This window comes from Haliaeetus leucocephalus, unplaced genomic scaffold (assembly GCF_000737465.1).
Source record: "Haliaeetus leucocephalus isolate CR32 unplaced genomic scaffold, Haliaeetus_leucocephalus-4.0 Scaffold866, whole genome shotgun sequence".
NCBI classification, from domain to species: domain Eukaryota; kingdom Metazoa; phylum Chordata; class Aves; order Accipitriformes; family Accipitridae; genus Haliaeetus; species Haliaeetus leucocephalus.
In genome coordinates, this window is record NW_010973302.1 from 2,450,660 (window position 1) to 2,462,500 (window position 11,841).

Genomic DNA, 11,841 nt, shown 5'->3' on the forward strand with positions numbered 1-11,841 from the left:
GTGTGTGGGGGGGGGGGGGGGATGTGGAAGGCGGCGGGGCAGAGGCCCGGGGCGGCCTGAGGGGCGGGTGGTCGGGCGGTTTATGAAGGTTTTTGGGAGAGGTTAGACCTCGGTAGGGCTCGGGGGGGGACACGGCTGACCCCAGGTCCCAGCCCACCGACGCACCGGGCCCGAAGCCAGTTTAGCTGAGAAGTCGTTCATCTGCTTTTACACCGAGGAAGAAGCAGCGAAATGTTTATTTTTGCCGTTTTGGGGGTGTGATAGAGGTTTATCCCTTCCCTCTTGCCCCCCCACCAAGGTCAGGTAATGACACGTTGCACCTTGGTGGGCTTGGGAGGACCCAGCTAGCACAGCAGGGAAAAGGGCTGCTCCTCTAAAAGCAACTAAACCTGAGAAACAGTAATTCTTCTGTTTGAAAGGTATCTGGAGCTGTTGAGGCACCTGGAGTTTGAAATGAGGTGGATATACATCTGAAAACGAGGTGGGAGCTAAGTCTGGGAAGAGCCCGGCTGGAGAAGGCAGACCCCGTAAGGCCAGACAGCCTTAGAGTCGTGGACCTGGAAGTTCTGCTCCTAACGCAGCTTCAGGAAGGTTGTCCTGCTCCTACGGACCGGCCGGCCGCTTCGTCTGGACAATATAGCGGATACGGAAACAACAGAGGTACGGCACCTGATTTTATAGATCCTTCAGCCACTATAGGTGACCCGTGATCTGTCACACAGCCTTCAAGCTACGTAGTGTTTAATTTTTCACTTAACACTAATGAGAAGTAAAACACCCGTCGCTTTCAAGGATGCCGTTGCAAAGGCAAAGTAAATCCAGTTGCTCCTGCCTTTTGCGGTCTCTGAAGTTGTTTTGAGGGGAGCGAATCTTTCCCCTCTGCGTTGCTGGGCTGGCCGCTCCTGACGTCCAGTAACGGCGTTTAAATGTCAGCAAGGGGTTGTTTGGTGTTAGTCATTCTGAAAAGGCTTGTAGAGGAAAGCGTATGCAGAAAAATTCAAAGTTTCAGTAAAGGGAAAAAGAAATAAATAATAGCAGGTTTAAAGATTAGAGCATCTCCAGCTGGCTAGGGCTGTTTCTTCAGGTAACAAACAAAGGTCACGTCTTACCTTTGGGCTGAGTGTTTGCAACCTTCCACTGGCTTAAAAAGGAAGTCTGCTGCTTGTAATATGTGTTGTCTGAAAGTCATATCCTACTCCAGGGAGGTTTTATTTTTATTTTTTAAGGGAAGGGCAATTTGATCCTCACACTAAAGTAGAGAGGCTGCCTTCATTTAAAGCAAAAATGTCTCTTTCCCAGCATAAATACATATGCTCAGCAGCTCAAAATCTCTCTTTCAGGTGGCATACCGACATATTTAAAATGTCAATGGATATAACTTTCCTCGGCACAGGCTCAGCGTATCCGTCTCCAACAAGAGGAGCATCGGCATTAGTGCTTCGCAGGGAAGGAGAGTGCTGGCTCTTTGACTGCGGAGAGGGAACTCAGACACAATTCATGAAGAGCCATCTCAAAGCAGGTTTGTGCTGTTGAAAGGTATTGTGATGTAGGAAGGAGAAAAGTTTCATGAGATCTAAACAAAATACTTTGTCCTTGCGCTCACGGTATTTGAATATGTACGTACTAAACATGCATGAGCATCTGAAGGTGCTGCATAAGGGTGGGAGTTGCTGAACCTGCTGTGCAGTAATGCTTGATTGCGCTTTGGTAAAGAATTGTGTTCGAGAACTAAACTCTCCTGCATTAATTTCTTAGGCTTTGTAATTTCAAATGTGGACCACAGACCAGCTTTTAACTGGCACAGTTTGTATTTGTCTGAAGGCAGATGTAGGCAGTACCTGCTGTGAGTCTTCCTGGCAATAAATATTGTGCTTTTGTTTTCAAGTGAAGTTGTGTGTATTCGCGGTAACTTTCACATTTGAGCAAATAAAGTAGAAACCAGACTTAACCTTCAGTCGCTGTGCTTTTGCGGTCTACAGCGGCAAGAGCAGACTTTGGACTCTCATGTTATAAAGATGGATTTATCAGTTACAAACAGAAAACCAACCTCCTGCTCCTCCAAAATCAGAAGCTATCAGGGGGTTTAATGACCAAGTGAATAGACTAATTTTTACTAAATTTAGTGATTTTTACTAAATTGTTCTTAAAACAAAGAGATTCTGTCCTTCCTATTGCTCAGTCCTAAGAGATGCTGGAGAAAGTGCCGTACCGCGAGGAAGTGGGAGCTCAGCTAGCAGAGGAGACTGAGGCAGGCTGATTAAAGTACATGTGTCTGTAGTGAGAGAAAAATTGGGGCTTTTTTAATCCAGCAAGGGCAGGGCCTGGTGCCTGAGAGCTGGAGACAAACTCAGATGCGAAACAAAGCCCAGATCTTTCAGTGCAATTTTTCATCTGTTTGAAACAAACCAGTTGGGATCTGTGGGGTTCTTACCTTTTAAAAAAACTTTGAAATCAAACCTGGATTCTTTTTCTTTTTTGATTATGTTCATTTCATGTGCTAGATTCAAAACTAGGAACAATACAGATTCCACTTTATCTTTCTCTTTAGTCTACAGTTTCCGTGTAATGTATGAAAGCGCAACCACTTTCCGGCACTTCTTTGTGTTTTAATGTGGCAGATGTCACCAGTCGATTCTGTTCCATGCTTGTAGCACGTTTTCCTTAGAAGCAACTAAAACTTCTGTCTCGGCAGCCTTTTCACGACAAATCAAGCCAAAATAAACCTTGTGCGGAAACTTAATCGCTACTGTAGAAAAAAAACCACTTTGTTGTTTGGGATTTATTTCTTAAATACTGGTTTTATTTTCATTTCCCTCCTTCTTTATTTCCTACTTCTTGCCAAAAAGTGATTATTTCTGACTTGTTATGGCGTTCATTTATTTTCCTACCTTTTTCTGTTTTATTTTTCTTTTCCTGTTGTTCTAATCAATAGGCAGAATTACCAAGATTTTCATAACTCATCTTCATGGTGACCACTTTTTTGGACTTCCTGGCCTGCTGTGTACACTTAGCCTCCAAAGTAGCCCTGACCTAAACAAACCACCTGTTGATATTTATGGACCATTAGGACTGCGAAACTTCATATGGAGGAGTATGGAGCTCTCCCACTCACAACTTCTGTTTCCCTACACTGTTCATGAGCTGGTGCCTACACGGGACCAGTGCCCCGCAGAAGAATTCAGAGATTTTTCTTACTTGGACAGAGATGAGGTATCTCCCGAGGGAGCACAAGGGAGAATACTCCACCTGGATCCAGTAGAAGACTCTTACTTGCTGATTGAGGATGAGCAGCTGGTTCTGAAAGCATTTCGCCTATGTCACCGCATTCCTTCCTTTGGCTTTGTGGTGGAAGAGAAGCCCCGGACCGGTAAACTCAACGTACAGAAACTGAAAGACCTTGGTAACTACTTTGACTTATTTTTCCTCTTCTTAATTTTTTAAATGCCTAAATGCATGTGTTCAGGCTGATTAGCGACTCGCATTTTCAGCAAATGTAACAAAATTGGGTTCACAGGCAGCTGAAGTCATTTTATGGCCTCCTTTCTAGGGGTTCTAGCAAATTAGAGCTGCTGTATCTCTCAGTAATCTGTTTTAATTCAGTTTTCTATTAAAGACATTTTAATACTTCATACCAATGCAGCAGTCTGAATTGGTGTATAACACTAGAGCCAATAAATATCGCAGACTATTATCATACTGGGAAGAGCAAACAAGTTCACATGTTAAAGTTTAAAAAGCACAACGTGGCTTTCAGGGAAATGTATGGCCAGTGTATTTGCATGACTTTATTGACTTTAACATAAAGAATATAGTTTTTCTTCAAACACACTTCCTGCTAATGTTCCAAGCTCTTTATTTGTATGAAGTGTGTGAGATATCAATTGCTATTGATACTGAGGTGGTATTTTTTCAGTGAGACAGCTCTCTATATAGCATATCTCTTCTTAAATGTTTTGGTTTTTTTTTTAAACCTGACACTCATCATAATACTTAGGGCCTCTTTTGCCTTTATTTACCAGGAGTTCAACCAGGTCCTTTATATGGGAAACTGAAGAATGGAACTGCAGTTGTTCTAGAAAATGGAATAACGATTTCTCCTTCTGATGTCTTAGAAGACCCTATTCCTGGAAGAAAAATCTGCATTTTAGGGGATTGTTCAGGGGTGGTTGGAGATGCGGCCGTGAAGCTTTGCTGTGAAGCGGATGTACTGATACATGAAGCCACTTTGGATGATACCCAAGAGGAAAAGGCCAGAGAGCATGGTCACAGCACTCCAAAAATGGCAGCAGATTTTGCAAAATTGTGTAAAGTTAAGAAACTGGTTTTGACTCACTTCAGTCAGCGGTATAAACCGGCTGCTCAGAGAGGTGAGGGAGATACAGGCATCACCGAACTGAAGAGACAGGCAGAGTCAGTGTTAGATGGTCAAGAAGTAACACTAGCTGAGGATTTTATGACAATAGAAATTCCAATGAAAAAGTAAAAACAGTAGTGTTAGCAAGCTCTGCATGAAGACATAAAGTAGGATGGCATTGGATAACACTTTAAAATAATAGTAGGGTTTCTGGTATCCAAATTAGTTCCCTTCTGTGGCACGCAGAGACCCATTGCAAACTGGAGAGAGTGCCAGGTACAGTTAGCGCTGCTTTTGTAAAGCAAGAAAAAAGGATAATCAGATGTCTGGAACTTGGAATAAATTCCCAAGTGATGGTTTCGGCCACTTAACCTCCCCAGAAACCGCATGTGTAGGCAGGCCTTCGCAGTCCAGGGGTTTTCCTTGGACCGCGGGTTCCTAGAGGAGAGCACTGGGTCATTTGGCTTAATACAGCCTCCAGGAAGGTTTGTGTTCTGCACCAGAATTTAAGATACCTTGCTTTTGAATAACACATATTTCAAACTTTTATACAGTCTTTTGTAACTGTTACCTGATTTCTGTGTAAGAGGACTATTGTACTGAAACTAATAAAGTATTTATAACTCTGCCAAGTGTTTGTAACTGGGGGTGTTGCTATGGTGAAGTTAAGGAGCTCTTCTAGTTCTCCCTTGCATATGAAGTTTCCTCATAAATAAATATAGTTTAGGCTTCCTGTCAAAAGTGAATCACTCTTAACAATTTGGTTCATTCAAAGCTCTGAGGCGTAAGCCCTAAGTTTGCATACCTATTCCCTGCATCAATAAAGTTTTGGAAGTATGCTCTGGAAGTCTTTGGGCAGATGACAAGCAGTCTTCCCTAAAGTGTTCCTCCAAGTGCATTTTCAAAGACAAATTATCCTGATAAAAGCATATTTGCGCTTGTAGAAATACCCCTACGGGAGGAATTTCACCTGTGTATAGCTCAGTCTGTTTCTGCAGTGACTTTATTCTTTCAGTTAAGGGACATGTAGACCAGCTTTATCTCCTTTTTATCCCACCTCAAAACAAACTAGAAGTTGGAGTTTCCCAAATTGTAGCTCAATTTTCTGGTCAAAAGTAAAATCGGTGTTTTTGAAAAATCTACCCTAAATATGTTCCCCCTAGCATGGATTTCTGAAAGCTGAAACACTTCGTAGCTTTCTAATAAAACACTGAAAACACTGACAGGTTTAAGTACAGCTGCTAGAGTTTGTGCTTGTACTTTTGTTATGTTGATGGTAGTACAGGTGGAAAAGAAATCAGTTTTAATACACAATTTCCCTCCCTGCTTTAAATGTAGAATAACAAAGCTCCAAAAAATGAAAACTGAACTACACCAGCATTAATACTTTGTGCTTCAAATATGCTTCAAATGTATAGGAAGTCTTTGATTCTTAAAAAAAAAATACTGGGAAAAGTTGCGAACTTTAATAACATGACTTCTGGAGCAGAAACTCACTGATCTGTGTGACTTCTCTCAAAAATGGTGTAAAGCGGGCAAGAGTTCACAGATCATGCAGTGGCACATTCTTTCCCCCGTGCATTGTTTTTCTTTTGTAGGATAAAAATCAATGGCAGGTGCAGAGATCTTGATATCACACTCTGCTTTATGCCATCAAAAGCTGAGCGGACTCCAGCTATTCAATGTTTCATACAGTGAAAGAATAACTTTGTTGTCCTGACCTGCTCTGCTACATCTGCTTCCACACTGGAACAACCAAAAATTCCTATTTCTAAGCCATTCACAGTTGTGATACGAAGTTTAGGGAACAACTTCAAGGCTTTGTGGAAGTTCACTGGATACCACCTGCAAATGCGAAAATTGAAGGATGGAAATAATAACGGGACAATCTAAAAGCCTATGCAGCCCGAAATGTGTGCACCCACTGCTGCGGCTCATTTCCCCACGGTGCTGGATCACACTGCTCCAGAGCTGGGTTATCCATCCCAGCAGTAAATACATTTTTGCATTTGTCTGATTAAGTTAATTGCTGTGAATTCAGGAATATCTTCAGTTCCCATTCAAATGACAGAGGGTGTGGGTAGATGTGTGAAATGAATCGATGGCGCAGGCTCCCGGCATGGAGGGAGCTCCTCCGTGCCCCATGGTCCCAGTGTCCCTGTGGTACAGCTCAGCGTGTCGGTCCAGCACTTGCCTGGCTAAACGATCACTGGTTCTTGCTAGCCTGCAAGAAAATGGCCCCTGGGCTAATTTTTGGCTGGATTACCAAGTCGATTAGCCAGCTGTCTTGCTGCACAACTTGTACGAGGGCTGAACGGATGGACCACTCGGTGGATAAGGAATTGGCTGGATGGTTGCACCCAAAGAGCTGCGGTCAATGGCTCGATGTCCAAGTGGAGATGGGTGACGAGTGGCGTTCCTCAGGGGTCGGTATTGGGACCGGCACTGTTTAACATCTTTGTCGGCGACACGGACAGTGGGATTGAGCGCACCCTCAGCCAAAGTTGGCCGAGGACACCAAGCTGTGTGGTGTGGTCAACATGCGGGAGGGAAGGGATGCTGTCCAGAGGGACCTCGACAGGCTTGAGAGGTGGGCCCATGTGAACCTCATGAAGTTCAACAAGGCCAAGTGCAAGGTCCTGCGCGTGGGTCGGGGCAATCCCAAGCACAAATACAGGCTGGGTGATGAGTGGACTGAGAGCAGCCCTGTGGAGGAGGATGTGGGGGTGTTGGCTGACAAGAAGCTGAACATGACCTGGCGATGTGTGCTCGCAGCCCAGAAAGCCAACCGTATCCTGGGCTGCATCACAAGAAGCGTGACCAGCAGGTCGAGGGAGGGGATTCTGCCCCTCTGCTCCGCTCTGGTGAGACCCCACCTGCAGTACTGCGTCCAGCTCTGGGGTCCCCAACATGAGAAGGACACAGACCTGTTGGAACAGGCCCAGAAGAGGACACAAAGATGATCAGGGGGCTGGAGCACCTCTCCTATGAGGACAGGCTGAGAGAGTTGGGGTTGTTCAGCCTGGAGAAGAGAAGGCTCCGGGGAGACCTTCCAGCAGCCTTCCAGTACCTAAAGGGGGCTACAGGAAAGATGGAGAGAGACCGTATACAAGGGCATGTAGTGATCGGACAAGGGGTAACGGTTTTAAACGGAAAGAGGGTGGATTTAGATTAGATACTAGGAAGAAGTTCTTCGTTGTACAGGTGGTGAGGCACTGGCACAGGTTTCCCAGAGAGGCTGTGGCTGCCCCATCCCTGGCAGTGTTCAAGGCCAGGCTGGATGGGGCTTGGAGCAACCTGGTCTGGTGGAAGGTGTCCCTGCCCATGGCAGGGGGGTTGGTACTAGGTGATCTTTAAGGTCCCTTCCAACCCAAACCATTCTGTGATTCTATGAACAAAGGAGGGTGCAGAAGTGCTTGGCCAGAAATGGGGAGCTGCTTGGGACCCCCCTTTTTAGCAGTACTGAGCTGATACACTGGGTCAATCCTACCACATAGCTACATCCTAAATATGGTTTAGGGTCTAAATCCTAAATAAGAATGGGTCAATTTGGATAAAGAACAGCAAGGGGAAGAGTGTATCAAATCGAAGCAGCAGGCCAGGTCTTCTTCAAGTATTAGGTCTGGGGACTTTGTTGCACCCAGTTGATGTGTTAGTGCATTTTTTTATGGCAATTTATTCTGCATGGATGATCGAGGGAGGAAATGCTTGTTTCATCTAAACTGAGAAGAAAAGGTGCAAGCTGCCTGGTCTGTATTGAAGGCCAGATTAACTATATGGCTGTCATTTTTTAAAATGGTTTCTTTTTGGTATGTTGGTGAATGAGGGTACATTTAGTGCTGGAGTTATGTGAAATCCCTATATTTTCAATTTAATATATTTCAGTGTTTGTAATCAAGTTATAGTTGTCTCTTTCTTAGCAGACTCATGTGTCTTTGCTTACTGTGGTCCACTCTTCTCTCATATCTAAGTCTGGATACTAAATTACTTCATAAATCTGACTGCTAGTGAGACTTGAATTAAATTAATGGGAACATGTGTGTCAGAAAAATTTGGACCATATTTTTGCAATGAGTTTATCTTTCCATTAACCATTTGTTAATTACTGGAGAACAAAATTCCTCTGCATTAAAACAGATCTGCCTGAGAGTATTTCATTTGACAGCAGGAAAAGGACTCTGGTCTGGTCCTGCAGGGACTGGAAGGGTGTTTCAACAAGTTCTGGGTATGTAAATGAAGTTGGTTTTGGTGTTTTTTTTTTGTAGCTTTGAATGACTTGTTTTAAACATTCTTCTGCTTTCCTGGAAGAGTTCCTCTAAGTTTGGTTCCTTTTTTAGCTGGTACCAGTGGAGGGACTTGATAAACTGCGAAAGAAGCTTTTTTATGTTATGGGAAAGAGGAGGAGGGAGCAAATAAGATATGAAGAGTTTTGTAACAGCAGAGCTGTTCCTGAGTTTTATGTGTAGCTGATGAGCATTGATCAAAGGGAGTGAGGGTAAATCTTCCTTCTGCTGACATCCACATGAGCTTGCGAAAAAGGTTGAGAAATAAGTTTCCTACATGCTCTAAGCGTGGTGCAGTGTGTGTCGAGGATGGAGAGCCCGAGACCAAGTCTGGGCTCTAAACCCAGCCAGGAAAGGAATCCCTGATGCTAGAGGTGGTTCAGCTTTTTGTATCAACCTCTCTCCTCGTGGCCCATGGTAGGACTCTTCATCTGTCTGTGTAGAAAAAACACGATCTTCATTTGGGAGCTTTTTTTTTTTTTTAAACAGACTTTAAAAATAATTTGCTCTTACTGAATTATGTTCATTTATAAGGAAAAGATTATTAATTATTTACCTCGGGTGGTTTCATTCTAGAAATCTAATTTCTGGCGAGGTGGTAGGACTGATCCAGGTCTCACTGAAATCGGTGGTTTGGCACATAGTCACTAGAACAACTTAATGCATTTTTTATTAATAATGAAAACATATTGATTGGGATCTTGAGGTAGAATCAGTTGCAGAAATTTGATCAAAGTAACATTTTGGGGAGGGGGATGGGTACGGATGCTAAACCACAACATGTTAAATTGATCCTGCTAGTACCAGCATTTGATATTTGAAAAATGTTTGAGTTCAAAGGCGTTTAGGCGGTTAGAAAAAGTACCATTTTGTTGGACATGGTGTCTCTGCAGCCTTTCAAAATTGCCTTAATGGCCTGCAAAGGTCCTTCCCAGGACTAATTGTTGCTGGAGCTGTTTGGCTTTGGAAAAATATGAGGCAGCAGCTCAGCATCTTGCCTGGTGAAGCACCTACCTGGGGGTCACCCCAGTCCCTTTACAGCTCCAGGTCAGTCCTTTCCTCGTGTACTGGTGCTGGTTGTGGTGGGATTCGCCGCGTGTCCCCAACAGCCACTGCGCATGGAGGCTCGTGGACACCGCACCAAGCTGGGGACACTGGAGACTGATGGTGGCACCCACTCAATGGCTTGTGCACCCCCAAATTCCACGTTTTACCATCCAGTTGAGTAGGACATCGCAGTGATTGCTTTATGAACCTCAAAATGGTCATATGTATAAACACAGAGAGTTACCGCGATGCGTACAGTACTATTGAGATACCTAATTCAGATCCTTTCAGATTTAATACAACATTCATGCTATAGCGGTGAATTAATCTCACTGCCCCATAACCCAGCTGCAGTGTCATCACTGGGGATTTCCTTGTTGAATTTGCAGCTTGTTCACACCTGCTTGTGAAATAAGGTGAAAGATTGCACCGAATTTCCCAACACGCTTTCATCTCCACTCTTAAAAACAAAATTTTTGCCTATAAAGATGGTTGCCTGTTGAAAAGATGTTTAATACACAGTGTCGGTAATGGTAGTTTGCTGCATCCCAATGGTTTAGATGGGGCTCTGGTTCATGGTATGCCTTGAAAGCAAACCAGGAATGGTTTGCCAATGGAAGGAAATTTAACATAGTATATTTAAACTTATTCTTTGCCATAATACAACCAACGGGAAGTCTGAAAATTACGCTGCTTGGTGCTCAGCATTAACGTTTTGCAGCTTTCATCCCCATATTTGAGCAAATCGTCTCCCTGGATGAGGGGCTGCAGCTGGTTCTGCAAGCACAAGGGGGAAGAGACTGTGCTTACAGATTGCAAATTATTTAATGATTTATTTTTTTTAAATGATATACCTTGGAGAGGCAGGGGAAGCGCTGGTGTGTAACTTGCCAGCACAGAGGCTGGTGTAGGCAGCCCGCGAGCACGTGGATTTGCTGCACCGTGGTCCACAAGTCCTGCACGGGACCGGAGCTCTCATCTCCCATCCGTAATGCTTCAAAAACTCTAGAAATGGATAATTTGCAACACACTCAGCAAATCCTGGTGTGAAGAGGCTTCAATTACATCTACCCAGGAAAAGATGACAAATATAGCTGCATTTTACTTGCTTTTCATCACTAAGATATTCTTAAGGATGTGGAAGTGGCTATAAATGACTTAATAGTGTGAGCAGGAAATTTTGGTACGGCAATATAACAATTTTTGAAAATTCCCATCATTCTTTTTTCTTACCAGAGTAGCTGCGATAGCACACGAGCAGCTTGGCAAACGCCCCACTTATTTAGCAAAAATATATTGGCATTTTTGCAATGGATACAGTATTTTGTGCACCTTTTCCCTTCTGCTTTGTATTCTAACAGTGGCCCAACCTTCTAATTTAAAAAAAAATTAAGCTTTTTCTTTTCAGCTGAATTCCTTTGGGGAGTTTGCTTTTGCTGGACGAGGTGGTGGGGAAGGGGAAAAGTTGGAGTTGGATTTGTGGGGCTTTGCACTCTTGAAGGTTGCATTTGCGGGGCCATGCGTTTCTTGGGGTTGCATTTGCAGGGCTTCCAACTTCTGGGGGTTGCATTTGTGGGATTTTGCACTTGTGGGGTTTGCATTTGTGGGCTGTGCATTTGTTGGGGTTGCATATTTGGGGTTTTGCCCTTGTGGGGTTGCACTTGCAGGACTGTGCATCTGTTGGGGTTGTGTTAGCAGGGCTTTGCGCTTATGAGGGTTGTATGACCGGAGCCGTACATTTATGAGAGTTGCAGTTGCGGGGCTATGCGTTTCTGGGGGTTGCATTTGTGGCCCTGTGCATTTGTTGGGGTTGCATTTGCACAGGTCATCCAACTTCTGGGGGTTGCATTTGTGGGGTTTTACACTTACAGGGGTTGCGTTTCTGGGGCTTCGCATCTCTGGGGCTCGCATTTTCGGCTTTTTGCACTTACAGGGGTCACGCCTGCGCATTTGCTGGGGTTGCATTTTTGGAGCTGTGCCTTTTTTTGGGGGGGGGAGGGGGGGTACCCTTGCGGTCCCAGCAGCGCTCCTCTGCCCCACCCGGCGCTGCGCCGCCGGACGCCAACCACAAAAATAAACCCCCCAACGCGCCCGCCCGCTCCGCTCTCCACCTGCCGGCGGCGCGACAAACCTCGGGGCGGCGGGCGCGCAGGCGCA

General features: G+C 44.6%; 1 protein-coding gene across 1 annotated transcript; it reads left to right on the top strand.

Moving 5' to 3' along the window:
• The first annotated feature begins 1,362 nt into the window (after positions 1–1,362).
• On the top strand, positions 1,363–4,483 carry ELAC1 (elaC ribonuclease Z 1). Its single transcript, XM_010583029.1, has 3 exons — positions 1,363–1,519; positions 2,933–3,400; positions 4,020–4,483. Exons 1-3 carry the CDS (start codon positions 1,363–1,365, stop codon positions 4,481–4,483), a joined length of 1,089 nt encoding a protein of 362 aa, XP_010581331.1.
• Positions 4,484–11,841: the final 7,358 nt, after the last annotated feature.

Excerpts from the sequence above, each read along its gene's own strand:
- ELAC1 (XM_010583029.1), top strand. The coding sequence starts at position 1,363 with ATGTCAATGGATATAACTTTCCTCGGCACAGGCTCAGCGTATCCGTCT. Across the intron at positions 1,520-2,932 it reads GAAGAGCCATCTCAAAGCAG|GCAGAATTACCAAGATTTTC; the intron begins GTTTGTGCTGTT and ends TCTAATCAATAG. Across the intron at positions 3,401-4,019 it reads ACAGAAACTGAAAGACCTTG|GAGTTCAACCAGGTCCTTTA; the intron begins GTAACTACTTTG and ends TTTATTTACCAG.